The 25,441-nt window shown below is 39.0% G+C and overlaps 1 protein-coding gene across 50 annotated transcripts in view; it reads right to left on the minus strand.

The window, feature by feature from the left end:
• The window catches only part of SCEL (sciellin), a 182,803-nt gene that overhangs the window by 22,369 nt on the left and 134,993 nt on the right, over window positions 1-25,441 (minus strand). For 9 of the 50 annotated variants that reach the window (XM_053707863.1, XM_053707890.1, XM_053707862.1 and 6 more), the window contains 4 exons: window positions 18,338-18,394; window positions 14,821-14,877; window positions 3,512-3,568; window positions 2,218-2,274 (listed from right to left, as the gene is read on the minus strand). The exons of 6 other annotated variants lie outside the window; for them this stretch is intronic. In XM_053707863.1, the coding sequence (XP_053563838.1) occupies window positions 2,218-2,274; window positions 3,512-3,568; window positions 14,821-14,877; window positions 18,338-18,394 (228 nt within the window). The remainder of the gene's footprint in view (window positions 1-2,217; window positions 2,275-3,511; window positions 3,569-14,820; window positions 14,878-18,337; window positions 18,395-25,441) is intronic. 35 more of the 50 variants (XM_053707891.1, XM_053707888.1, XM_053707880.1 and 32 more) reach the window with 12 other exon arrangements.

Raw genomic sequence — 25,441 nt, forward strand, 5'->3', positions numbered from 1 at the left:
GGACAAACCTCCCAATTCCTTGACAACTTTTCTGCCTGGCTTCCTTACTTTCTCTCTACAAATACACCTACTCTAATTCTGGGGGACTTCAACATCCCTATTGACAACCCATCTGCCCCTGCTGCCTCTAAACTTCTCTCACTCACTAACTCCTTTGGCCTCTCATGAACCACCCTATTCCCTACCCACCGTGATGGACACTTTATTGATCTGGTATTCTCCTATCTCTGCTCTCTATCTGATGTTGCTTTTCGCCCATTTTCCATCTCAGACCACCATCTACTCACCTTTAATCTTAATATACAGGCTAAACCTACTTCCCCCCCCCCTTGCCCCTGCACCTGTAGAAATCTGCACACTGTAGACCCTCCCCAACTCTCCAACCTTATTCAAATACTCCTCCCCCACACTTCCATGATATCCTGCCCTGTACTTGCTATAACCCACTATAACAATACCCTCTCCTCTGCACTTGACACTCTTGCTCTGCCCCAACTTTGCAAAGCCTCACATCGCCAGCTCCAGCCCTGGCACTCCCAGCAAACACGCCACCTGCAAAAATGCTCCGGCACTGCTGAACGTGCCTGGAGGAAATCCCGCTCTTAACCTGATTTCATGCACTATAAGTTCATTCTTCACTCTTGCACCTCTGCTCTTCACCTAGCTAAGCAAATCTACTTCTCTTCTCTTATAGCCACTCACTCCTCAAACCCTAAAAGACTCTTCTCCATTTTCAAATCTCTCCTCTACCCACATGCACCTCCCCCCTCATCTGCATTCAGTGCTCAAGACCTGGCTGACTACTTTTTCAATAAAACACTTACCATCCGAAGAAACATCCGTACACAAGCCTGCAATCTCCCAACTTCGCTCCCAGTAACTCCCTCTGCCACTCTCTGCACCCTCCTCCCAACCACTGAGAGTGAAGTGGCTTCCCTATTGTCTTTCTCACACTCTCTGTCTCCCACCCTCTCTCCAGCTCTTACTCATATATTCAACCTATCCCTTTCTACCGGTTTATTCCCTGCCTCCTTTAAACATGCAAAGGACACCCCCATCCTCAAAAAAACCTCCCTTGACCCTAACTCTCCTGCAAACTACCGCCCCATATCACTGCTCCCGCTTGTTTATAAAAATCCTTGAAAAACTAGCTTTTGATCACCTAACCCACTTCCTGTCCTCCAACTCATTGCTCGACCCCCTGCAATCTGGCTTCCATCCCGAACACTCAACTGAGGCTGCCCTTGCCATGGTTACTAACAATCTAATTTCTGCTAAAAAAAAAAAGGCTACTACTCTATACTCAGCTCTCTTGGGCTCTGTCATAAGTACAGTTTATACTTGTAACTAGGGATGGGTGAATGTGTTTATATTCTAATTCAAATGTTAGAATGAATGTTATTGTAGAAATTCGATTTACATAATCGAATTTTGAGAAGAACGAATATTATATTATTAAATATATTATTAAATATTCTATAACGAATATTATTAAATATTCTATAATCGAATGCTATTTACAGTTTTCGAATGTCACTTTCGAATTCAAATGTTAATAATTAGATCGAATGTCCACATTTGAAATTTTGAATGTAACATATGATTTAACAAATACTATTCCGAAGTTCATTAGTTCATATGGTAGGGAATTTAGTAAATCGATACATAATAGATACAAACATATCAATTTGAATGTTTCTCTTTCAAATTTTGCATAATTTGAATACTACATTTAAAGAAAGCATTAGAAATACTATTACATTAAACAGATGTTGTACAAACATTTCCAAATTTGAAATAGTTTAATATTATTTTGAATTCCTTTGTATACATAGTACTCTCAGAAAGATAGTACAGTACTGCAATCAGAAAGGTAATATTTGTTAAATAAATATAGACTGTTATTTTCACAAATAAACAAAATAAAGACACAGGTAGAGAACATTGTGATTTACAGGCTGGGAAAAATAGTCATTTTTGATTATTTAATTTAAAAAAAATATTAATTAAAAAGTTTGGATTTCAGAATACATTTTTATTTTGGAATTCCGGATTTGGGGATTTGTACCTGAATAAGTTGCACTGCCGACAACTTAAATCTAGCATTCTGTGTTAAATAATTTAAACGTGAAGGCTGCATCTCCAAACCTGTTACAAAAATACACTGTAAAATGATTTAATTTCAAATGAAATATAGATTATATATAGGTTACTTACCCCTTGTTTTTATTCGCAACATTTGTAACATCAATTAAATCATCAATTCTCTGGCTTCTGAAATAAATGATAATTAAGAGTTTAATATTTGTTAATCCTACATTTGTTCTCAATATTTTGTGTATTTTTAATGTGTACACTTCAGTACATATAACACAACACATAACTCACAACTTGCAACATGAGCAATGCTGAAAGGGATACTGAACCCATTTTTTTATTTCATCATTCACATGCCATTTTAAGCAACTTTCTAAGTTACTCCTATTATCATTTTTTTCAATTTCTTGGTTTCTTTATTTGAAGAAGCAGGAATGTAAGCTTACAAGCCTGTCCATATTTGGTTCAGCACCTGTTTAGCGCTTGCTGATTGGTGGCTAAATGCAGCCACCAATCAGCAAGCACTATCCAGGGTGCTGGAACAAAAATGGGCTGGCTCATAAGCTTACATTCCTGTTATTTTTTTTAAAAAACGATACCAAGGAAACCAGGAAAAATTGTTAAAAGGAAAATATTAGAAAGTTGCCTAAAATAACTTGCTATATCTGAATCATGAAAGAAAAATGTGGGTTCAGTATAAGGCGCACCAAAGGGATGTCGGCTGCTCTAAACATTCTCTGGTTCTATCTTACCTTGAACTTGCAATACCTAGTTGTGTGCTAATATTAGTGTGGTTTTGCAATATTATTATTGCACCCGGCACTATTAATTGCACTCCACTTGTAATCTAGGCCAAGCAGTTTTTCTTCATGTATAATATAGAAATATATTAGATATCATATCATGTATGTTATTGTGTGAACAATGTAATGTTATTCCTTTTGTTCACAAAGCAAGAGCACAATCACGTAGTTACAGGCAGTCAAGCAAAAAAGTGTAAATTGCATCAATAAATCCTGTATTAAACCAGGGATAAAGGACAGTGTGAATGTCTAATTTTGTATACTCTCAGCAGTCATTTCGGAAATATGTTTTCTTTGATGCATTTGGTGCCAAATAATCTTCTAGCTTCCCACAGCTTTTTTTTAGCTTATAGACATTGTTGTTTTTTTTAATCCCTTAGAATATTCAATGAAAACTTTCTATTTTTAACATTTCTTACACATGTTCAAAAGGCCACATGCTTCTAAATCTTTTGCCTCAACAACCTCATATTCTATAAAACTCCTGGTGAGTATTCTGGGAAATCCCAAAATGCTGCAGGCAATTTACATCTAGCATTCTGAGGTAAATCATTTAAATTTGAAACTATACATTTATTTAATTTCGGATAAAATATAGATGGGTTGCTTACCCCTTGTTTTTATTTGCAGCATGTGTAACATCAATTAAATCATCAATTCTCTGGCTTCTGAAATAAACAATATCTCAATTTTATATATGAACGATCATAATATTTTTTTTTTATATAGCCTTGTCTTACCTAGTACTAGTGGCTAAAAAATATCAGACAAGGGGGGGAGCGGAGCTAAGCCATGAAAGTGGATGGTCGCAAGTAGATGAAGCTCTGTGTTTAGAGACACTAACACCTGCTTCTAAGTGATCAAAGGAAACGTAACCCGACTAAAAATCTCACCGGCAACTACCCGAACGGTGACTACTGCCGTTGAAGGGTCTCCTGCAAGTCTACTGGACAGATATGGTGCCAGCTCTGTAACTTGCCGTACAACAGCTACGCACCTAAAGTACACACTTAATCAGAGCCCTCCGCAGTGTGGATCATACCTAGCTGACATCCAAAAATATAGAGAACAAGCACGGTGACAGATAACAGCTTCTTATTTTTGGAGCTTGGAATATATACTGTCTGCACATGGCGCTCAGGCCTAAACTCTCTTCACTAAAAACTTCCTAATCAGCCCACGCTGCCCAACACTCTAATACACCAGGAGAGCAATATAAGGTGGCAAATACTCATTATGGCTGCCAATCCTCTAACAGGCATAATATCACGAGGATAACTTTGCTAACCTATAAGCTTTATACCCAGCAGGTAGCTGGACACATATCACAGTGATTTAAGGCCTTTTTCTTACTTTTGCAAACGCTTTTTCCATGCAGCACACATTTTAAGGCGCCAAACTTATCTAAGGCTTGTAAAGTGGAGGGACATTTGAAACTGATTTACATAGCCTACCAGTGTGACTATCCACTTCACACCGCACAGCAAAATAATAATTTTTAATATCTGCACGGCAGTAAGAGCCTCATATATAATAGATAATGGCATCCAAGAGAAACCAAAAATCTGACAAACCAAACAAATCCTAATCTGCTCAGCAAGCTACAGTCAGTCGTTTTTTTATAACTGCGAGCAGTGACAATCAAGATATTGCAGAACACAGGCTCTACAACTGTCTTTCAAACCACCACATTCTGCAGATGTCTCAATCAACCATTCTCCGACTCACCGTTATCCTTAAAGAGACTCTCATTTAAATTGGATGAAAGTGCTCTCTAAAAGGAAAAAAAGGAAACCACCTGCATTCGAAGATACTAGAGACGGAGCAAGCGTTACTTGAACTCTCTTGCAGACTGTTCTATAGGTAATCCTTTTGCTCCTGAACTTTCCTAATTCTTAAACTTAAAAGGTATTGTTATGTGTTAAACTTTCTCTCACGTCATTTTGTTGTTCAAATTTTCTTTCTACTGTTATTAGTATGGTTACAGCACGATACTTATGATTTCTCACACTGGAATTCCAGCTCCTCTGAAGGAGCAGGTTAGATCTCTTATATTCCTAGTTCACAGCTGTTAAAGTATTAGTTCTTAAAACTTAACCTATGTATGAAGGTGTTGGTGTCTTCTGTACATTCTACCCTATGTTTGTGTCTTGTTTTGAAACTGTTGTATAGCAAATGTTTATTTTTATTGTTGTTTGTATGTGGCACATTCCTCTGTATACATTCCCTGTCAGTACACATTCACATACACTTTGTGAAGGTACATCATACCACATTTCCCAACATTCCACACAAGGCCCTAAGCAAACTCCACTTTCAACTACTCCCAGTTGCAATTTCACACATCCTCATCATTATATTCTTATCCATGAGAATATCCCACCCTCATGACAGAATCTAAGACTGACTCTCTAATTTTTCTCTCCGCCAATACTCAGGGCCTAAAGAACCCCTATAAAAGGAATATTGCCTTAAGGGACTTTCGGGGGAAAAAAAGCAGACGTTATCTTTATTCAAGAGACTCACTTTCAACAAGGGCATGAACCTAAAACTTTTAGGTATAAATTCGGCCAATCTTACTATGCCTCTAACTCACATAAAACAAACGGAGTAGGAATACTAAAAAATAACATACCTTTTCAGCTAATAAAAAAATACACGGATAGTAAGGGCCGATACATTGTATTAGTTGGTAAACTAATGAATGAAGACAATTTGATAATAGGAGTCAATTAGAAAGTTTCTTAAAATTGCATGCTCTATCTGAATCACAAAAGAAAAAATTTGGGTTCAGTATCCCTTTAACTAACTTACTGCTAGAAATCACCAAAGGGTCTCTTATAATGGGTGGGGATTTTAACCTCAAATTTAATCCTTCTCTAGATAACTCAAATAAATTATGCTCAGTGCCCCACAGAATAATATCTACAGTAAAATACTGCATGAAAGAATTAACAGTAAATGACGTATGGAGGGTATATAACCCAGAAGGTTAAGACTGCTTATTTTATTCTAACTCTCATCGTAAATTTTTTTGTCTAGACTACTTCATGACAGACGTCAATAGTTTGTCTAAGGTAGAACATATAGAAATTCTCCCTAACTCCTGGTCAGACCACTCTATAGTACAATGTTCTTTCAGGTGGCCACATAGACCTTCCCTCACTATACATGGAAATTAGATGAATCCGTACTTGCAGACCCCATACATTATCAACACCTGGAGAAATTGTTAGGTGAATACTTCACCTTCAATGAACCCACTGTAAATGACATCAGAACATTCTGGGAGGCACATAAAACAGTCATACGGGGGGAGCTAATCGATATCAAGGCATACCAGATAAAACAAAAAACTGTCCACTCAACGATACTTTAGCAAATCTATCTAAGCTAGAAGACCAACTCAAATAATATCCTAGCAAAAATTCAATTATCACAAAAAACACAAATCAATCATTTAATAGGCAAAGTATGTAAAAAGAATGCCCTCAAAAACAAAAGTGGCCCACTCTTAGCTAGAAAATTAAGGAGAAAATTACACAAGGGTCACATCTTAACATTAAAAAATAAACAGGGTAAAGAAATTAACACATAAGAGAAAATAGCTGAGGAATTTAGATCCTATTACTCTCAATTATACAACCTATCAAACACACCTAACCAAAATCCTCGGACAGCTCCTGCCAACAAAATTAAATTTATCCAGACCAACAGCAGACCCTAAACAAACCGATCTGGCAAGAGGAACTTTTAGAAGTAATTAAAGATCTCCCTTCTAACAAAGCCCCAGGCCTGGACGGGTTCTCCGATTAATATTATAAAGTATTCAAAGATATTCTTTCCCCTTACATGCTATCGATGTTCAGTTCTATAAGCGAGGACAACCCCTTCTCAAGATCTGCATTGGAGGCACACATTGTTGTTCTCCCTAAGCCAGGCAAAACCCCGGATACCACATCTAATTTTCGACTGATATCATTACTTAACAATGACCTTAAGATATATGCAAAGATTCTGGCCAACAGGCTTAATACGATTCTCCCACATATTATTTACAGTGACCAAGTGGGGTTTGTCCCATCTAGAGAGGCCAAAGACAACACAGTTAGAGCAATACAACTAATACATTACCCCAAATCCACACCAACCCCCATTGCGATAGTGTCAGTGGATGTGGAAAAAACCTTTGACCATGTCTGCTGGCACTTTCTTCGGGAAGTCCTACACAAATTTAGTCTGGTAAACACCTTCATTTCTAAAATAATGGCTTTATACACCTCCCCCTCCGCCAAAGTAAGGATTATTGGGATAACTCCCTCCCAATTTCAAATGGCACTAGACAGGGGTGCCCCCTATCGCCACTCCTCTTCACATGCATGGTAGAGGCTCTTGCTACTGTTGTGCGTTCCAATGTAGACATCCACGGGATACAAATACAAGACAACATCCTTTTTTGCCTAACAGACCCAGTTAAATCCATTCCCCCTCTGATAGCTAAATTGGATGCATTTTTGGCGGCCTCCAACTTTTTAATTGATACATCAAAATCAGAACTTCTGGCGATACAATGCAATGATACCCTCCTCTCTCGAATTACCAAAATGAGCCCTTTTCGTATTCAATCCACCTCCTTGAAATACCTAGGGATACACCTCACCTCTAAAACACATGACATGTTCTAGGCCAACTATCTACCCCTGCAGAATACCCTGAAAGCAGATATGTCTTCATGGAGATCAATGAATATTTCTTGGCTGGGTAGAATCAACTCAGTTAAAATAAACATCCTTCCCAGGGTATTGTACCTTTTTCAAACACTTCCAAACCCCTTGCCTATTAAGTACATACTGAATCTCCAAAATAGGATATTAGAATTAATTTGGGATAAACGTAAAGCGAGAATAAATAAACACCTTATGTGTTCACCTATAAAAAATGGGGGACTGGGGGTGCCCAATCTGAAAAACTACAGGAAAGCCACTTTCCTCCAGCGCATAGTCAACTGGTTCACTAACTACAAACACAAAAAATGGGGGAGACTGGAATATAACATCACACAAACTCCACATCTAGGGTCTCTCTGTTGGCAAAATACATCAGGTTTACCACAGGCAATCAAAAATAACTTCATAATTCAGGAAACCTTTAGTGTATGGGATAAAACTCTAGTAGAGAACCCTTTCCTTTCATCTAGATCTTCCCCTCTAACTCCCCTTACAGGCAATGTAGACTTTCCTAATTTAAAGTGAGAGAAGGTGGGGGTGAGGCAGAGTATATTATACACAAGAGATTCAGTGGTTAAGGGCGAATGGCCCAATTTGAGTTTTATAATCTCCTAACCACTGATACCTCCTGCCACAGATTTAAAGTTATGGGCAAGATACAACTAACAAGTAATTGTAAATAGACTTACAAGTAAGAGTAGGTAACTTAAATCTGTGAGGAAAATTCCACCAATGCCCTCGCAAAATCAGAGCTAGATTGTTTTTAGTTAGAAAAAATGTTTTTCTCCATTCATACACTAAAGTTTATTAAAGTCAAAATTTTAACCACACATACATTTAGCAAGAGCTAAAAATTAAAAACACTGCACCTAAGTTGAGCTGTGATTTTTAAATTAGTCTGAAATCAGTATCAAAGGTATCTGGCAGCAAAATTATAGATATAGGCTAAGCCCTTACAATCCGAGGGCTAGATTAAGTTTAAATTTTTACCAAATATTAAAGCTGCATTATACCAGACCAACAAAGGTGAGCAAGTTAAAAAGAGGGGTCCTCTGGGATAAGCTCTGTCTTTCCCCTCTTTTTAACTTGCTCACCTTTGTTGGTCTGGTATAATGCAGCTTTAATATTTGGTAAAAATTTAAACTTAATCTAGCCCTCGGATTGTAAGGGCTTAGCCTATATCTATAATTTTGCTGCCAGATACCTTTGATACTGATTTCAGACTAATTTAAAAATCACAGCTCAACTTAGGTGCAGTGTTTTTAATTTTTAGCTCTTGCTAAATGTATGTGTGGTTAAAATTTTGACTTTAATAAACTTTAGTGTATGAATGGAGAAAAACATTTTTCTAACTAAAAACAATCTAGCTCTGATTTTGCGAGGGCATTGGTGGAATTTTCCTCACAGATTTAAGTTACCTACTCTTACTTGTAAGTCTATTTACAATTACTTGTTAAATGTAGACTTTCCACCAGGACAAGACTGGGGGAAGTCAAAACATAAAGCACTACAACGGGCGATCATGACATATCAACTAGGTAATTAATAAGCCTTTCTAGCAAACTCATTGAGACCAATTTAAAAATCATCCACCGTTGGTACCTAACACCTTGTAGAATAAATAAATTATTTGCATCTGCCAGCGATAAATGCTGGAGATGCGAAACTTCATTAGGCACCATGGGACACATATGGTGGACTTGTCCCCTAATTCAAACGTGTTGGCATACTATTATAAAGGTTACTTCCAGAATGTTAAGTGTAGATTTACCGCTAGATCCACTCCTGTGGTTACTTAATAATATACCTCATAAACTTCCAACCTACAAAAAGAAATTAATATTCATAGCCAGTAATAGTATGAAGTCCCTTATTGCCCAAGAATGGAAGAGCAGAGATGTGCCAACATTGACTTATTGGTATAGTAAATTCTACCAAATTTTAAAATGAGAAGAATATGCTTACATGCAACATAAACAAGAGCCCCTTTACATTTAGTTGAAAGCGACTTGGGACTCCTTTATATATGAAGAGTTTCAACAACTACCTGCAATACTCATGTTACCTTTATACAGAGTGATTGGGAAATTAAGCTATATGTTTTTCTGACTTTTCAGACACTTATATTGAATGCCACAGTACTTTAATAGTTTTTTTTATTATTTTTGTGTGTTTTCTCTCTATTCAATGTGAACCATGTCAGTTTCTCTTTGTAAGTACAGATTACCAAATGTACTAATATCATTTCACTGTATATTTATTTTGTATTGTACTGACTTACTTCATTTATATAAATAAAGCTGATTTAAAAACTCAAAAAAACAAACCATCAGGCTATGAGTAAAATAATAAAAGTATATTAAAGGTAGAAAACCCTTTATCAAAACTGCTTGGGACCTGGAAAGATTTGGATTTCACAATAGTTTGGATATTGCATTTTGGATATTAAAATATTTGCCGTGGCTCTCTGATTCAAAGTAGCTCTATGTTACAAGTGGCAGAGTTACTCACTGGAGTTAGAAACTGGAGATGGAAACTGCAGTCCCAATAACAGGTAATGTCCCTATAACAACAATCCCCACTTATCCATATCTCACCCTCCCTTCTCTCATCCCCTATGCTGTCCTCTTATGAACTACTCTGTTTCCTTAGAAACACATCCCCCTCTAACTCTCCTGTGTCTAGTCATATGTTCTCCTACAAGTCTCACTTTCACCTTCTGTCACTCTCACTGCTATGACTGCTTGCTGCTGGTGATGTCTCTCCTAACCCTGGCCCTGCAGCAATCACCACACTTTTACACTCTTGCTCTGTCTCCCACTGCAAAAACTCTAGATCATGCAAAACCAACATTCTCATCTCCATTAACCCACAGCGCTTATCCCCTCTCTTTTCTTGTGCCCTCAGGAATGCTCGCTCTGTCTGTAACAAACTTACAACTGTTCACAAACTGTTTGTTTCCAACGCTTTCAACCTTCTAGCAATTACTGAAACCTGGCAATCTTCCTGTGACACTGCTTCCATTGCTGCTCTCACACGGTGGTTTCCACTTTAACCACATACCTAGGTCAGGTGAGAGACACGGTGGTGGTGTTGGCATATTACTCTCACCCTCCTGCTCCTATCAGTACCTATCTCCATTTCCATCTCTCTCCTTTTCTTCCTTTGAAGTCCACTGCATTCGCCTGGCTTCCTTACTTTCTCTCTACTAATACACCTACTCTAATTCTGGGGGACTTTGACATCCCCAATGACAACCCATCTGCCCCTGCTGCCTCTAAACTTCTCTCACTCACTAACTCCTTCGGCCTCTCACAATCCACACTATTCCCTACCCACCACAATGGACACTCTTTTGATCTGGTATTCTCCTATCTCTGCTCTCTATCTGATGTTGCTTGATGCCCATTTCACATATCAGACCACCATCTGTTCACCTTTAATCTTAATATACAAGCTAAACCTATTTCCCTCCCTTGCCCCCGCACCTGTAGAAATCTGCACACTGTAGACCCTCCTCAACTATCCAACCTTATTCAAATACTCCTCCCCCACACTTCCACGATATCCTGCCCTGAACTTGCTATAACCCACTATAACAATACCCTCTCCTCTGCACTTGACACTCTTGCTCTGCCCCAACTTCACAAAGCCTCACATTGCAAGCTCCAGCCCTGGCACTCCCAGCAAACACACCACCTGAAAAAATGTTCCCGCACTGCTGAACGTGCCTGGAAGAAATCCCGCTCTGAACCTGATTTCATGCACTATAAGTTCATTCTTCACTCTTACACCTCTGCCCTTCACCTAGGTAAGCAAACACTACTTCTCTTCTCTTATATCCACTCACTCCTCAAACCCTAAAAGACTCTTCTCCATTTTCAAATCTCTCCTCTACCCGTCTGCACCTCCCCCCTCATCTGCATTCAGTGATCAAGACCTGGCTGACTACTTTTTTAATAAAACACTTACCATCTGAAGAAATATCCCAACACACAAGCCTGCAATCTCCCAACTTCACTCCTAGTCACCCCCTCTGCCACTCTCTGCACCCTCTTTTCCCTATTGTCTTCCTCAGACCTCACTACCTGCCCACTTGACCCTATTCCTTCACATCTAATACCTTCTCTGTTTTCCACCCTCACTCCAGCTCTTACTCATATATTCAACCTATCCCTTTCTACCGGCTCATTCCCTGCCTCCTTAAAACATGCAAAGGTAACCACCATCCTCAAAAAAACCTCCCTTGACCCTAACTCTTCTGCAAACTACTGCCCCATATCACTGCTCCCGCTAGCTTAAAAAATCCTTGAAAAACTAGCTTTTGATCGCCTAACCCACTTCCTGTCCTCCAACTCATTGCTCGACCCCCTGCAATCTGGCTTCCGTCCCCAACACTCAACTGAGATTGCCCTCACCATGGTTACTAATGATCTCCTTTCTGCTGAAAACAAAGGCTACTACTCTATACTCATCTTACTTGACCACTCTACTGCCTTTGACCATCCTCTTCTCCTATGGACTCTCAGCTCTCTTGGGCTCTGTGACCCAGCCCTATCCTGGATTGACTATTATCTCTCTAACAGATTGTTCTCCATCTCTTTTGCTGGTAACTCCTCCTCTCCATTGCCTCTGTCTGTTGGAGTGCCTCAAGGCTCTGTCCTGGGTCCTCTACTCTTCTCTATTTACACTTATTCACTGGATAAACTCATCAACAGCTATGGCTTCAACTATCACCTCTATGCTGATGATACCCAGATTTACCTTTCCACCCCTGCACTCTCTTCTTCTGTCAATTTTCACATCAGCGACTGCTTATCTAAATTTTCTTCCTGGATGGCATCTCACCACCTAAAAATAAACATGTCCAAGACCGAACTACTTCTAATCCCCCCCTCTAACTTCACTACAGTTTCTAATATTTCCATCAGTGTTGGCAGCATCACTATCTCCCCATCACCCCAAGTCCGCTGCCTCTGAGTCACAATTGACTCAAATCTGTCCTTTATTACCCTGATCCAATTGCTCTCTTCATCCTGCCGCAACCACCTACGGAATATCTCCAAAATTCGTCCATTTCTGAGTGCTGAAACTACTAAACAGCTAATCCACTCCGACTTTACTACTGTAATAACTTACTATCTGGCCTTCCTCTCTCCCACATCTCTCCCCTTCAATCCATCCTAAATGCATCTGCAAGGCTAATCCACCTCTCTTGATGCTCTGTCTCTGCTGCACCTCTCTGTGAGTCCCTTCACTGGCTCCCCATTCACAGCAGAATTAAATTCAAAATTCTCACCCTGACCTACAAAGTCCTCATCAATGCTGCCCCACCCTACCTGTCCTCACTCATCAACAAATATTCTCCAGCCCGTCCGCTAAGATCCAACAATGACCTGCTTCTTGTGTCCTCTACCATCACCTCCTTTCATGCTAGACTACAGGACTTCTCTCGTGCGGCACCAACCCTCTGGAACGCACTTCCTCAAGCTGTCAGACTTTCCCCTAGCCTCTCCTCCTTTAAACGTTCCCTAAAGACCTTTTGTTCAGGGAAGCTTATCACGCGACTCATTAAAAATGAACTTCACTTACCTAACAGTTGCCTTCATCTATCTCCTCACTAATATCATTCTCACCTTTGCAGTCCCCACCTCCTGTTTCCCATCCTCCTACCCATCTAGATTGTAAGTTCCCACAGGAATAGGGCCCTCAATTCCCCCTGTATTTGTCTGTAAAATGTTGTCTCTTATTGTATTGTTTCCCCCTTTGTACTTTTATCCTTGTACCCATGGGCAGCGCTGCAAAATCTGTTGGTGCTTTATAAATAACGAATAATAAATCATCTTTAAAAAAGGACGATTTAGAGAATGGATGGGACCAAGTATAAACGACAATATCTTATGTCAAATAGGCAATATTTACAAGTCATAAGTACAGCTTATACTTGTAACTAGGGATGGGCGAATGTGTTTATATTCTAATACAAATGTTAGAACAAATGTTATTGTAGAAATTTGATCTACATAATTGAATGTTGATAAGAACAAATATTCTTAAAAATTCTATAATCAAATGCTATTTACAGTTTTTGAATGTAATTTTCTAATTCAAATGTTGATAATTAGATTGAATGTCCACATTCGAAATTTCGAATGTAACATTTGATTTAACAAATACTATTCAGAAGTTCAATAGTTCATATGGTAGGGAATTTAGTAAATCGATACATAATAGATACAAATATATCAATTTGAATGTTTCTCTTTCAAATATTGCATAAATTGAATACTACATTTAAAGAAAGCATTAGAAATACTATTACATTAAACAAATGTTGTACAAACATTTCCAAATTTGAAATAGTTTAATATTATTTTTAATTCCTTTGTATACAGAGTACTCTCAGAAAGATAGTACAGTACTGCAATCAGAAAGGTAATATTTGTTAAATAAATATAGACTGTTATTTTCACAAATAAACAAAATAAAGACACAGGTAGAGAATATTGTGACTTACAGGCTGGGAAAAATAGTCATTTTTGATTATTTAATTTAAAAAAAATATTAATTAAAAAGTATGGATTTCAGAATACATTTTTATTTTGGAATTCCGGATTTGGGGATTTGTACCTGAATAAGTTGCACTGCCGACAACTTAAAGGGCCATTATACACTCATTTTTTCTTTGCATAAATGTTTTGTAGATGATCTATTTATAAAGCCCATAAAGTTTTTTTTTTTAAATTTATAATAAGTTTTAAATAACATTGCTCTGATTTTCAGACTCCTAACCAAGCCCCAAAGTTTTATTTGAATACCGTCAGCTATCTTCTCCAGCTTGCTCCTGTTTGTGTAAAGGGTCTTTTCATATGCAAAAGAAGGTGGAGGGGCGAGTGTCTTATTTCCCACTTGCAGTGGGCTTTCCAACTGCCTTTTCAACAGAGCTAAACTGAAAGCTTCTAAGTAAGTTTTTAAACAGTTTTATACTGGATTTTTATATCAGTATCTGTGCGTCTTATTCTTTATAGTAGTGTCTATTACATGCAGTTATATGAAAATGAGTGTATACTGTCCCTTTAAATCTAGCATTCTGTGTTAAATAATTTAAATGTGAAAGCTGCATCTCCAAACCTGTTACAAAAATACACTGTAAAATTATTTAATTTCAGATGAAATATAGATAGGTTACTTACCCCTTGTTTTTATTCGCAACATTTGTAACATCAATTAAATCATCAATTCTCTGGCTTCTGAAATAAAGGATGATTAAGAGTTTAATATTTATTAATCATACATTTGTTCTCAATATTTTGTGTATTTTTAATGTGTACACTTCAGTACATATAACACAACACATAACTCACAACTTGCAACATGAGCAATGTTGAAAGGGATACTGAACCCAATTTTTTCTTTCATCATTCAGATGCAATTTTAAGCAACTTTCTAAGTTACTCCTATTATAATTTTTTCAATTTCTTGGTTTCTTTATTTGAAGAAGCAGGAATGTAAGTTTACAAGTCTGTCCATAATTGGTTCAGCACTGGGGTAGCGCTTGCTGATTGGTGGCTAAATGCAGCCACCAATCAGCAAGCGCTATCCAGGGTGCTGGAACAAAAATGGGCTGGCTCATAAGCTAACATTCCTGGGGGTTTTTTTTAAATAAAGATACCAAGGAAACCAGGAAAAATTAATAATAGGAAAAAATTAGAAAGTTGCTTAAAATAGCTTGCTATATCTGAATCATGAAAGAAAAATGTGGGTTCAGTATCCTTTTTTTTTTTTTTATATATAAACTTTATTTTTATTGAGGGAAAGAAAAAACATACAAGCACTTTGCTCAGAAAACAAGGAATTCAAGAATCAACACAATACTTTGCTGCTTACAAATTGTAGGATACAATGATAGGGGAGCAAACCTGCCGCTTCCCTCATTTTTACCCCTCTCAACAATCAAGACAGTAGAGGCCACTTTTGGGCCGTGATGAGACTTTCTATGCTAGGGGCTTTACGTAGGATAGGTCACTTATGGGCCTATACTACACGCTCGTCCTCCTATATCACAAGGGCCACGGGTGGGTCCAAGCATAAAGTATGGATAGAGGGAGGGCATATGTATGTAAATATTCAAAATTCACTATAATAGGGCTCGGAGAGCAAACTGTAGTTCTCCGAACAGGGCAGAGACTGCTTAACTCTGCCAAATAAACAGAGAATGCAAAAAAGGAAAGGGTGCACAAGATGATATGAGGGGGTAACTGCGCCTCACTACTCTCATTCTAAACACGGTTTTCTCTCTTTTCTAATTCTAACTCTCTTTTCTACTTCTCTCGCTTTCTTTCTCCTGTCCTTTTAACAGATCTTGTCATTAAGCGTATATGGGCCCAGGAGATCTACTAAATTGTTTATTAACTTAAAACTCATATCACTAACATCATGCATGAAGGCGTAATAATAATCTTCCTGCAACAATCTTCAAAGAATCAATACTACTCTTTTTAATACTGTGAATAAGTTTCCATATCGCTATAGGAGTATACTAAGGCTACAGGTCACTATATGCAGTCATATACCCCCTACACATTGGGACAGGCTAGCGTTTGGTTATAAGTATCTATATACTGCTGAACTGTGTACAGTGAAATACAAGGAGGAGCTATTTAACATAACCCAAGTGAATAAACCATTAACTACCCCTCCCACATGTAACAGACAGGATAGCAATCAATCTCACATTGGGAAAGGCCAGAGTATATTAACTAGGGGTTCATAGTAAGTACCCAAAATCTCAGCAGTTTGTAGCTTAAGTAATCATTCAAACCTAGTACATACAAATTACGTCATCAGACAATAAAGTCATCATAAAACAGGGTAAAAGAAGAGGATCAGTGAATTATGCTCAGGTTATACATGCTTTTGGGGAATAATAGAAGTGTACAGATAATTACATTGCTGCATAATATACTAAAATGGTTAAAGCCATAATAAAGTACATCACACAAGGCTTCACAAGGCTGGGAGCCTTGTGAAGCCTTGTGTGATGTACTTTATTCTAACCCACTCCAGTTTTCTCCCTGCCTGCAGCATACATGACACTCCATTTGTTTTTTAAGAGTGAATCGCTTTCACACTGTTGCAGACAAGGCAGGTCAGTGAGGCTCAACCAGTCCAGCAAACCCAGCAGCCATTTAAGCGCAGGGGAGCGGGATCCCCAGAGTCCTCTCCTTCCCGAGGGTGCTCGAGGCCTCCCCTGCTCCAATCGCTTTACCCTCCTGTGACGTTCCAATTGCTCAACGGGCCTTTTGACAGGCAAAGTCTCAATCACCTTACGTGGCAGACGGATCTCCTTTGTGCGGGCTCGCCCGCTACGTGTTTTAATCTGATCGATCCGCCGCTCAGCTGTACCCACGATGGTAGTTAAGGTAGTCAGTGTAGGAAGGGAGGATGCCTCTTCAAAGCCACAGTCTTTATACTGCATTTCCTCTGGGAAGTTGCGGCCCCGGATGATGAGGTCCATGCGCCTCTCTAGTCTGCTGAAGTGATCCTTTAGCAGCTTCTCTAAAGTCCCCCATGTTAGGTTAGAGACACGATCCATTGCTGTTGGGTCAGGATGGAAAACAATTCATGGCAGCATAATGTGAAAGTATACGGTAGGAGCTTCCCTTTTTACTCTGTATGTGGCCCCTTAACCAGGCGGCCAGGGGGGAGGAATCGCCAAGTTCATGTAAGTAGGCCGCAGCCATCCGAATTCAAACATAAAGTCTTCAAATCTGACTTTAAGTTGGTTCCATCAGCTCTCCATGAGCTCATACTGCATATAATAGAGATCTTTACTGCATAAGTGAACCTCAGAGAGCAAAATTCAATAAATTGTTAATTGTTTCTGACAAGCTACAAAAAGATGCGTCTTCCTATAGCTGCTGCTTGGCCACGCCCCCCGGTTTAGTATCCTTTTAACGCGTCTGCAATATCCATTGAAAGTATAAGGCGCACCAAAGGAATGTCGGCTGCTCTAAACATTCTCTGGTTCTATTTTACCTTGAACTTGCAATACCTACAGTAGTTGCGTGCTAATATTAGTGTGGTTTTGCAATATTAATATTGCACCTGGCTCTATTAATTGCACTCCACTTGTAATCTAGGCCAAGCAGTTTTTCTTCATGTATAATATAGAAATAGTCATGTCTGTTAGTGTGTGAATAATGTAATGTTTATTCCTTTTGTTCACAAAACAAGATCACAATCACGTAGTTACAGGCGGTCAAGCAAAAAAGTGTAAATTGCATCAATAAATCCAGTATTAAAAAGAGGGATGAAGGACAGTGTGAATGCCTAATTTTTTATACTCTCAGCAGTCATTTCGGAAATATGTTTTCTTTGATGCATTTGGTGCCAAATAATCTTCTAGCTTCCCACAGTTATTTTTTGTTTGTTTTTTAGCTTCTGGACATTGGTTGTATTTTTTTTTTAATCCCTTAGAATATTCAATGAAAGCTTTCTATTTTTAACATTTCATACACATGTTCAAAAGGCCACATGCTTCTAAATCTTTTGCCTCAACAACCTCATATTCTATAAAACTCCTGGTGAGTATTCTGGGAAATCCCAAAATGCTGCAGGCAATTTACATCTAGCATTCTGAGGTATATAATTTAAATATGAAACTATACATTTATTTAATTTCAGATAAAATATAGATAAGTTGCTTACCCCTTGTTTTTATTTGCAGCATGTGTAACATCAATTAAATCATCAATTCTCTGGCTTCTGAAATAAACAATATCTCAATTTTATATATGAACGATCATAATATTTTTTTTATATAGCCTTGTCTTACCTAGTACTAGTGGCTAAAAAATATCAGACAAGTGGATGGTCGCAAGTAGGTGAAGCTCTGTGTTCAGAGACACTAACACCTGCTTCTAAGTGATCAAAGGAAACGTAACCCGACTAAAAATCTCACCGGCAACTACCCGAACGGTGACTACTGCCGTTGAAGGGTCTCCTGCAAGTCTACCAGACAGATATGGTGCCAGCTCCGTAACTTTCCGTACAGCACTTGTGGCCCAGTACCGGCCCGCGACAGCTATGCACCTAAAGTACGCACTTAATCAGAGCCCTCCACAGTGCGGATCATACCTAGTTGACATCCAGGTCCGAAAATATAGAGAACAAGCACGGTGACAGATAACAGCTTCTTATTTTTGGAACTTGGAATATATACTGTCTGCACATGGCGCTCAGGCCTAAACTCTCTTCACTAAAAACTTCCTAATCAGCCCACGCTGCCCAACACTCTAATACACCAGGAGAGCAATATAAGGTGGCAAATACTGAGGATGGCTGCCAATCCTTTAACAGGCATAATATCACGAGGATAACTTTGCTAACCTATAAGCTTTATACCCAGCAGGTAGCTGGACACATATCACAGTGATTTAAGGCCTTTTTCTTACTTTTGCAAACGCTTTTTCCATGCAGCACACATTTTAAGGCGCCAAACTTATCTAAGGCTTGTAAAGTGGAGGGACATTTGAAACTGATTTACATAGCAAACCAGTGTGACTATCCACTTCACACCGCACAGCAAAATAATTATTTTTAATATCTGCACAGCAGTAAGAGCCTCATATATAATAGATAATGGCATCCAAGAGAAACCAAAAATCTGACAAACCAAACAAATCCCAATCTGCTCAGCAAGCTACAGTCAGTCGTTTTTTAAAACTGCGAGCAGTGACAATCAAGATATTGCTGAACACAGGCTCTACAACTGTCTTTCAAACCACCACATCCTGCAGATGTCTCAATCAACCATTCTCCGACTCACCGTTATCCTTAACCCCTTAACGACCGAGGACGTGCAGGGTACGTCCTCAAAAAAAAGGCAGTTAACGCCTGAGGACGTACCCTGCACGTCCTCGGTGTGGAAAGCAGCTGGAAGCGATCCTGCTCGCTTCCAGCTGCTTTCCGGTTATTGCAGGGATGCCTCGATATGGAGGCATCCTGCAATAACGCTAGATGGCCATCCGATGCAGAGAGAGCCACTCCGTGGCCCTCTCTGCACCGGACATCGATGGCCGGTATCGTTGGTGGGTGGGAGCCGACTTGGGAGGCGGGTGGGCGGCCATCGATGGGCCGGGTAATGTAGAGGGGGGAGGGATCGGGGGCAGGGCCGATGGGGGCGCGCACGGGCGCACGCGCGTGCACGGGGGGGGGCGGCGGGCGGGCGCGTGCACGGGGCGGGAGCGGGAGGGAACGCTACACTACAGAAAATCAAAGTTTGAAAAGTTTGAGAAAGGGGTATCTGAATTAAAAAATATGTAAATCGAATGTATCTAGGAGGGGGTGGGGGGTTGGTCTTTGGTGGGGCAGGGAGCTACACTACAGAAAAGGGGAAAAATGAAAAAATATAAGCAATTTTATTCTAAACTGGGTACTGGCAGACAGCTGCCAGTACCCAAGATGGTGGCCATTAAGACAGAGGGGGAGAGTTAGAGAGCTGTTTGGTGGGGGATCAGTCAGGTTGGGGGCTAAAGGGGGGTCCTACAGAGCAGCATATGTAAATATGCCTTTTCTTTTAAAAAAAAAAGCCCAAATATAGCTTTTATTTTAGTACTGGCAGAGTTTCTGCCAGTACTTAAGATGGCGGGGACAAATGTGGGGTGGGGGAGGGAAGAGAGCTGTTTGGGGGGGATCAGGGGGTCTGATGTTTCAGGTGGGAGGCTAAGCTCTACACTAAAGCTAAAATTAACCCTGCAAGCTCCCTACAAGCTACCTAATTAACCCCTTCACTGCTAGCCATAATACGTGTGATGCGCATTTAGCGGCCTAAGTACCAAAAAGCAACGCCAAAGCCATATGTGTCTGCTATTTCTGAACAAAGGGGATCACAGAGAAAAATTTACAACCATTTATGCACAAGCTGTTTGTAAATAATTTCAGTGAGAAACAAAAAGTTTGTGAAAAAGGGAACTTTTTTTTTTATTTGATCGCATTTGGCGGTGAAATGGTGGCATGTAATATACCAAAATGGGCCTAGATCAATACTTTGGGTTGTCTGCTACACTAGACTAAAGCTAAAATTAACCCTACAAGCTCCCTACAAGCTCCCTAATTAACCCCTGCACTGCTGGGCATAATACACGTGTGGTGCGCAGCGGCATTTAGCGGCCTTCTAATTACCAAAAAGCAATGCCAAAGCCATATATGTCTGCTATTTTTGAACAAAGGGGATCCCAGAGAAAATTTTACAACCATTTATGCCATAATTGCACAAGCTGTTTGTAAATAATTTCAGTGAGAAACCGAAAGTTTGTGAAAAAGTGAACGATTTTTTGTATTTGATCGCATTTGGCGGTGAAATGGTGGTATGAAATATACCAAAATTGGCCTAGATCAATACTTTGGGATGTCTTCTAAAAAAAAATATATACATGTCAAGGGATATTCAGGGATTCCTGAAAGATATCAGTGTCCCAATGTAACTAGCGCTAATCTTGAATAAAATGGTTTGGAAATAGCAAAATGCTACTTGTATTTATGGCCCTATAACTTGTAAAAAAAGCAAAGAAAATGTAAATATTGGGTATTTCTAAACTCAGGACAAAATTTAGAAAATATTTAGCATGGGTGTTTTTTGGTGGTTGTAGATGTGTAACAGATTTTGGGGGTCAAAGTTAGAAAAAGTGTGTTTTTTCCACTTTTTTCTCATATTTTATAATTTTTTTTATAATAAATTATAATATATGATGAAAATAATGGTATCTTTGGAAAGTCCATTTAATGGCGAGAAAAACGGTATATAATATGTGTGGGTACAGTAAATGAGCAAGAGGAAAATTACAGCTAAACACAAACACCGCAAAAATGTAAAAATAGCCTTGGTCCCAAACGGACAGAAAATGGAAAAGTGCTCTGGTCACTAAGGGGTTAAAGAGACTCTCATTCAAATTGGATGAAAGTGCTCTCTAAAACTTAAAAACTTAAACTTTCACTCACATCATTTTGTTGTTCAAATGTTCTTTCTACTGTTATTAGTATGGTTACAGCACGATACTTATAATTTCTCACACTGGAATTCCAGCTCCTCTGAAGGAGCAGGTTAGATCTCTTATATTCCTAGTTCACAGCTGTTAAAGTATTAGTTCTTAAAACTTAACCTATGTATGAAGGTGTTGGTGTCTTCTGTACATTCTACCCTATGTTTGTGTCTTGTTTTGAAACTGTTGTATAGCAAATGCTTATTTTTATTGTTGTTTGTATGTGGCACATTCCTCTGTATACATTCCCTGTCAGTACACATTCCCATACACTTTGTGAAGGTACATCATACCACATTTCCCAACATTCCACACAAGGCCCTAAGCAAACTCCACTTTCAACTACTCCCAGTTGCAATTTCACACATCCTCATCATTATATTCTTATCCATGAGAACATCCCACCCTCATGACAGAATCTAAGACTGACTCTCTAATTTTTCTCTCCGCCAATACTCAGGGCCTAAAGAACCCCTATAAAAGGAACATTGCCTTAAGGGACTTTCGGGGGGGAAAAAGCAGACGTTATCTTTATTCAAGAGACTCACTTTCATCAAGGGCATGAACCTAAAACTTTTAGGTAAAAATTCGGCCAATCTTACTATGCCTCTAACTCACATAAAACAAACGGAGTAGGAATATTAAAAAATAACATACCTTTTCAGCTAATCAAAAAATACACGGATAGTAAGGGCCGATACATTGTATTAGTTGGTAAACTATATAACTCTATGGTAACCCTAGCTAATCTATATGCTCCTAATTTGAAACAAGATACTTTTTTCAAATCCTTAAAGGGACACTGAACCCAAATTTTTTATTTTGTGATTCAGATAGAGCATGCAATTTTAAGCAACTTTCTAATTTACACCTATTATCAATTTTTCTTCATTCGCTTGCTTTCTTTATTTGAAAAAGAAGGCATCTATGCTATTTTTGGGGTTCAGAACCATGGAAAGTACTTGTTTATTGGTGGGTGAATTTATCCACCAATTGGCAAGAACAACACAGTTTGTTCACCAAAAATGGGCAGACACCTAAACTTACAATCTTGCATTTCAAATAAAGATACCAAGAGAATGAAGACAATTTGATAATAGGAGTCAATTAGAAAGTTTCTTAAAATTGCATGCTCTTATTGCTAGAAATCATCAAAGGTTCTCTTATAATGGGTGGGGATTTTAACCTCACATTTAATCCTTCTCTAGATAACTCAAATAAATTATCCTCAGTGCCCCACAGAATAATATCTACAGTAAAATACTGCATGAAAGAATTAAAAGTAAATGACGTATGGAGGGTATATAACCCGGAAGGTTCAGACTGCTCATTTTATTCTAACCCTCATCGTAACATTTTTCGTCTAGACTACTTCATGACAGACGTCAATAGTCTGTCTAAGGTAGAACATATAGAAATTCTCCCTAACTCCTGGTCAGACCACTCTATAGTACAATGTTCTTTCAGGTGGCCACATAGACCTTCCCTCACTATACATGGAAATTAGATGAATCCTTACTTGCAGACCCCATACATTATCAACACCTGGAGAAATTGTTAGGTGAATACTTCACCTTCAACGAATCCAATGTAAATGACATCAGAACACTCTGAGAGGCACATAAAACAGTCATACGGGGGGAGCTAATCCATATCAAGGCATACCAGATAAAACAAAAAACTGTCTACTCAACGATACTTTAGCAAATCTATCTAAGCTAGAAGACCAACTCAAATCACATCCTAGCAAAAATTCAATTATCACAAAAGATCGCGGATTGAAAAACACAAATCAATCATTTAATAGGCAAAGTATGAAAAAAGAATGCCCTCAAAAACAAAAGTGGCCCCCTCTTAGCTAGAAAATTAAGGAGAAAATTACACAAGGGTCACATCTTAACATTAAAAAATAAACAGCGTAAAGAAATTAACACATTAGAGAAAATAGCTGAGGAATTTAGATCCTATTACTCTCAATTATACAACCTATCAAACACTCCTAACCAAAATCCTCGGACAGCTCCTGCCAACAAAATTAAATTGATAAAGAAATACCTCTCTAATATTGTCCTTCCATCGGTTTCTCCAGACCAACAGCAGACCCTAAACAAACCGATCTGGCAAGAGGAACTTTTAGAAGTAATTAAAGATCTCCCTTCTAACAAAGCCCCAGGCCTGGACGGGTTCTCCGATTAATATTATAAAGTATTCAAAGATATTCTTTCCCCTTACATGCTGTCGATGTTCAGTTCAATAAGCGAGGACAACCCCTTCTCAAGATCTGCATTGGAGGCACACATTGTTGTTCTCCCTAAGCCAGGCAAAACCCCGAATACCGCATCTAATTTTCGACTGATATCATTACTTAACAATGACCTTAAGATATATGCAAAGATTCTGGCCAACAGGCTTAATACGATTCTCCCACATATTATTGACAGTGACCAAGTGGGTTTTGTCCCATCTAGAGAGGCCAAAGACAACACAGTTAGAGCAATACAACTAATACATTACCCCCAATCCACACCAACCCCCATTGCGATAGTGTCAGCGGACGTGGAAAAAACCTTTGACCACGTCTGCTGGCACTTTCTTCGGGAAGTCCTACACAAATTTAGTCTGGTAAACACCTTCATTTCTAAAATAATGGCTTTATACACCTCCCCCTCCGCCAAAGTAAGGATTAATGGGATAACTCTCTCCCAATTTAAAATGGCACTAGACAGGGGTGCCCCCTATCGCTACTCCTCCGCATGCATGGTAGAGGCTCTCGCTACTGCCGTGCGTTCCAATGTAGACATCCACGGGATACAAATACAAGACAACATCCTTTTTTGCCTAACAGACCCAGTTAAATCCATTCCCCCTCTGATAGCTGAATTGGATGCATTTTTGGCGGCCTCCAACTATTTAATTAATACATCAAAATCAGAACTTCTGGCGATACAATGCAATGATACCCTCCTCTCTCAAATTACCAAAATGAGCTCTTTTCATATTCAATCCTCCTCCTTGAAATACCTAGGGATACACCTCACCTCTAAAACACATGACATGTTCTAGGCCAACTATCTACCCCTGCAGAATACCCTGAAAGCAGATATGTCTTCATGGAGATCAAAGAATATTTCTTGGCTGGGTAGAATCAACTCAGTTAAAATAAACATCCTTCCCAGGGTATTGTACCTTTTTCAAACATTTCCAAACCCCTTGCCTATTAAGTACATACTGAATCTCCAAAATAGGATATTAGAATTAATTTGGGATAACCGTAAAGCGAGAATAAATAAACACCTTATGTGTTCACCTATAAACAATGGGGGACTGGGGGTGCCCAATCTGAAAAACTTCAGGAAAACCACTTTCCTCCAGTGCATAGTCGACTGGTTCACTAACTACAAACACAAAAAATGGGGGAGACTGGAACATAGCATCACACAAACTCCACATCTAGGGTCTCTCTGTTGGCAAAATAAATCAGGTTTACCACAGGCAATCAAAAATAACTTCATAATTCAGGAAACCTTTAGTGTATGGGATAAAACTCTAGTAGAGAACCCTTTCCTTTCATCTAGATCTTCCCCTCTAACTCCCCTTACAGGCAATGTAGACTTTCCACCAGGACAAGACTGGGGGAAGTCAAAACATAAAGCACTACATCAGGCGATCATGACATATCAACTAGGTAATGAACAAGCCTTTCTTCCCACAGTTAGTTTAATTTAGAGCAGCCTCCCCATGTTCTCGAACTAGTTTTTCCTACATCAATGCC

This window comes from Bombina bombina, chromosome 3 (assembly GCF_027579735.1).
Source record: "Bombina bombina isolate aBomBom1 chromosome 3, aBomBom1.pri, whole genome shotgun sequence".
Classification (NCBI taxonomy): domain Eukaryota; kingdom Metazoa; phylum Chordata; class Amphibia; order Anura; family Bombinatoridae; genus Bombina; species Bombina bombina.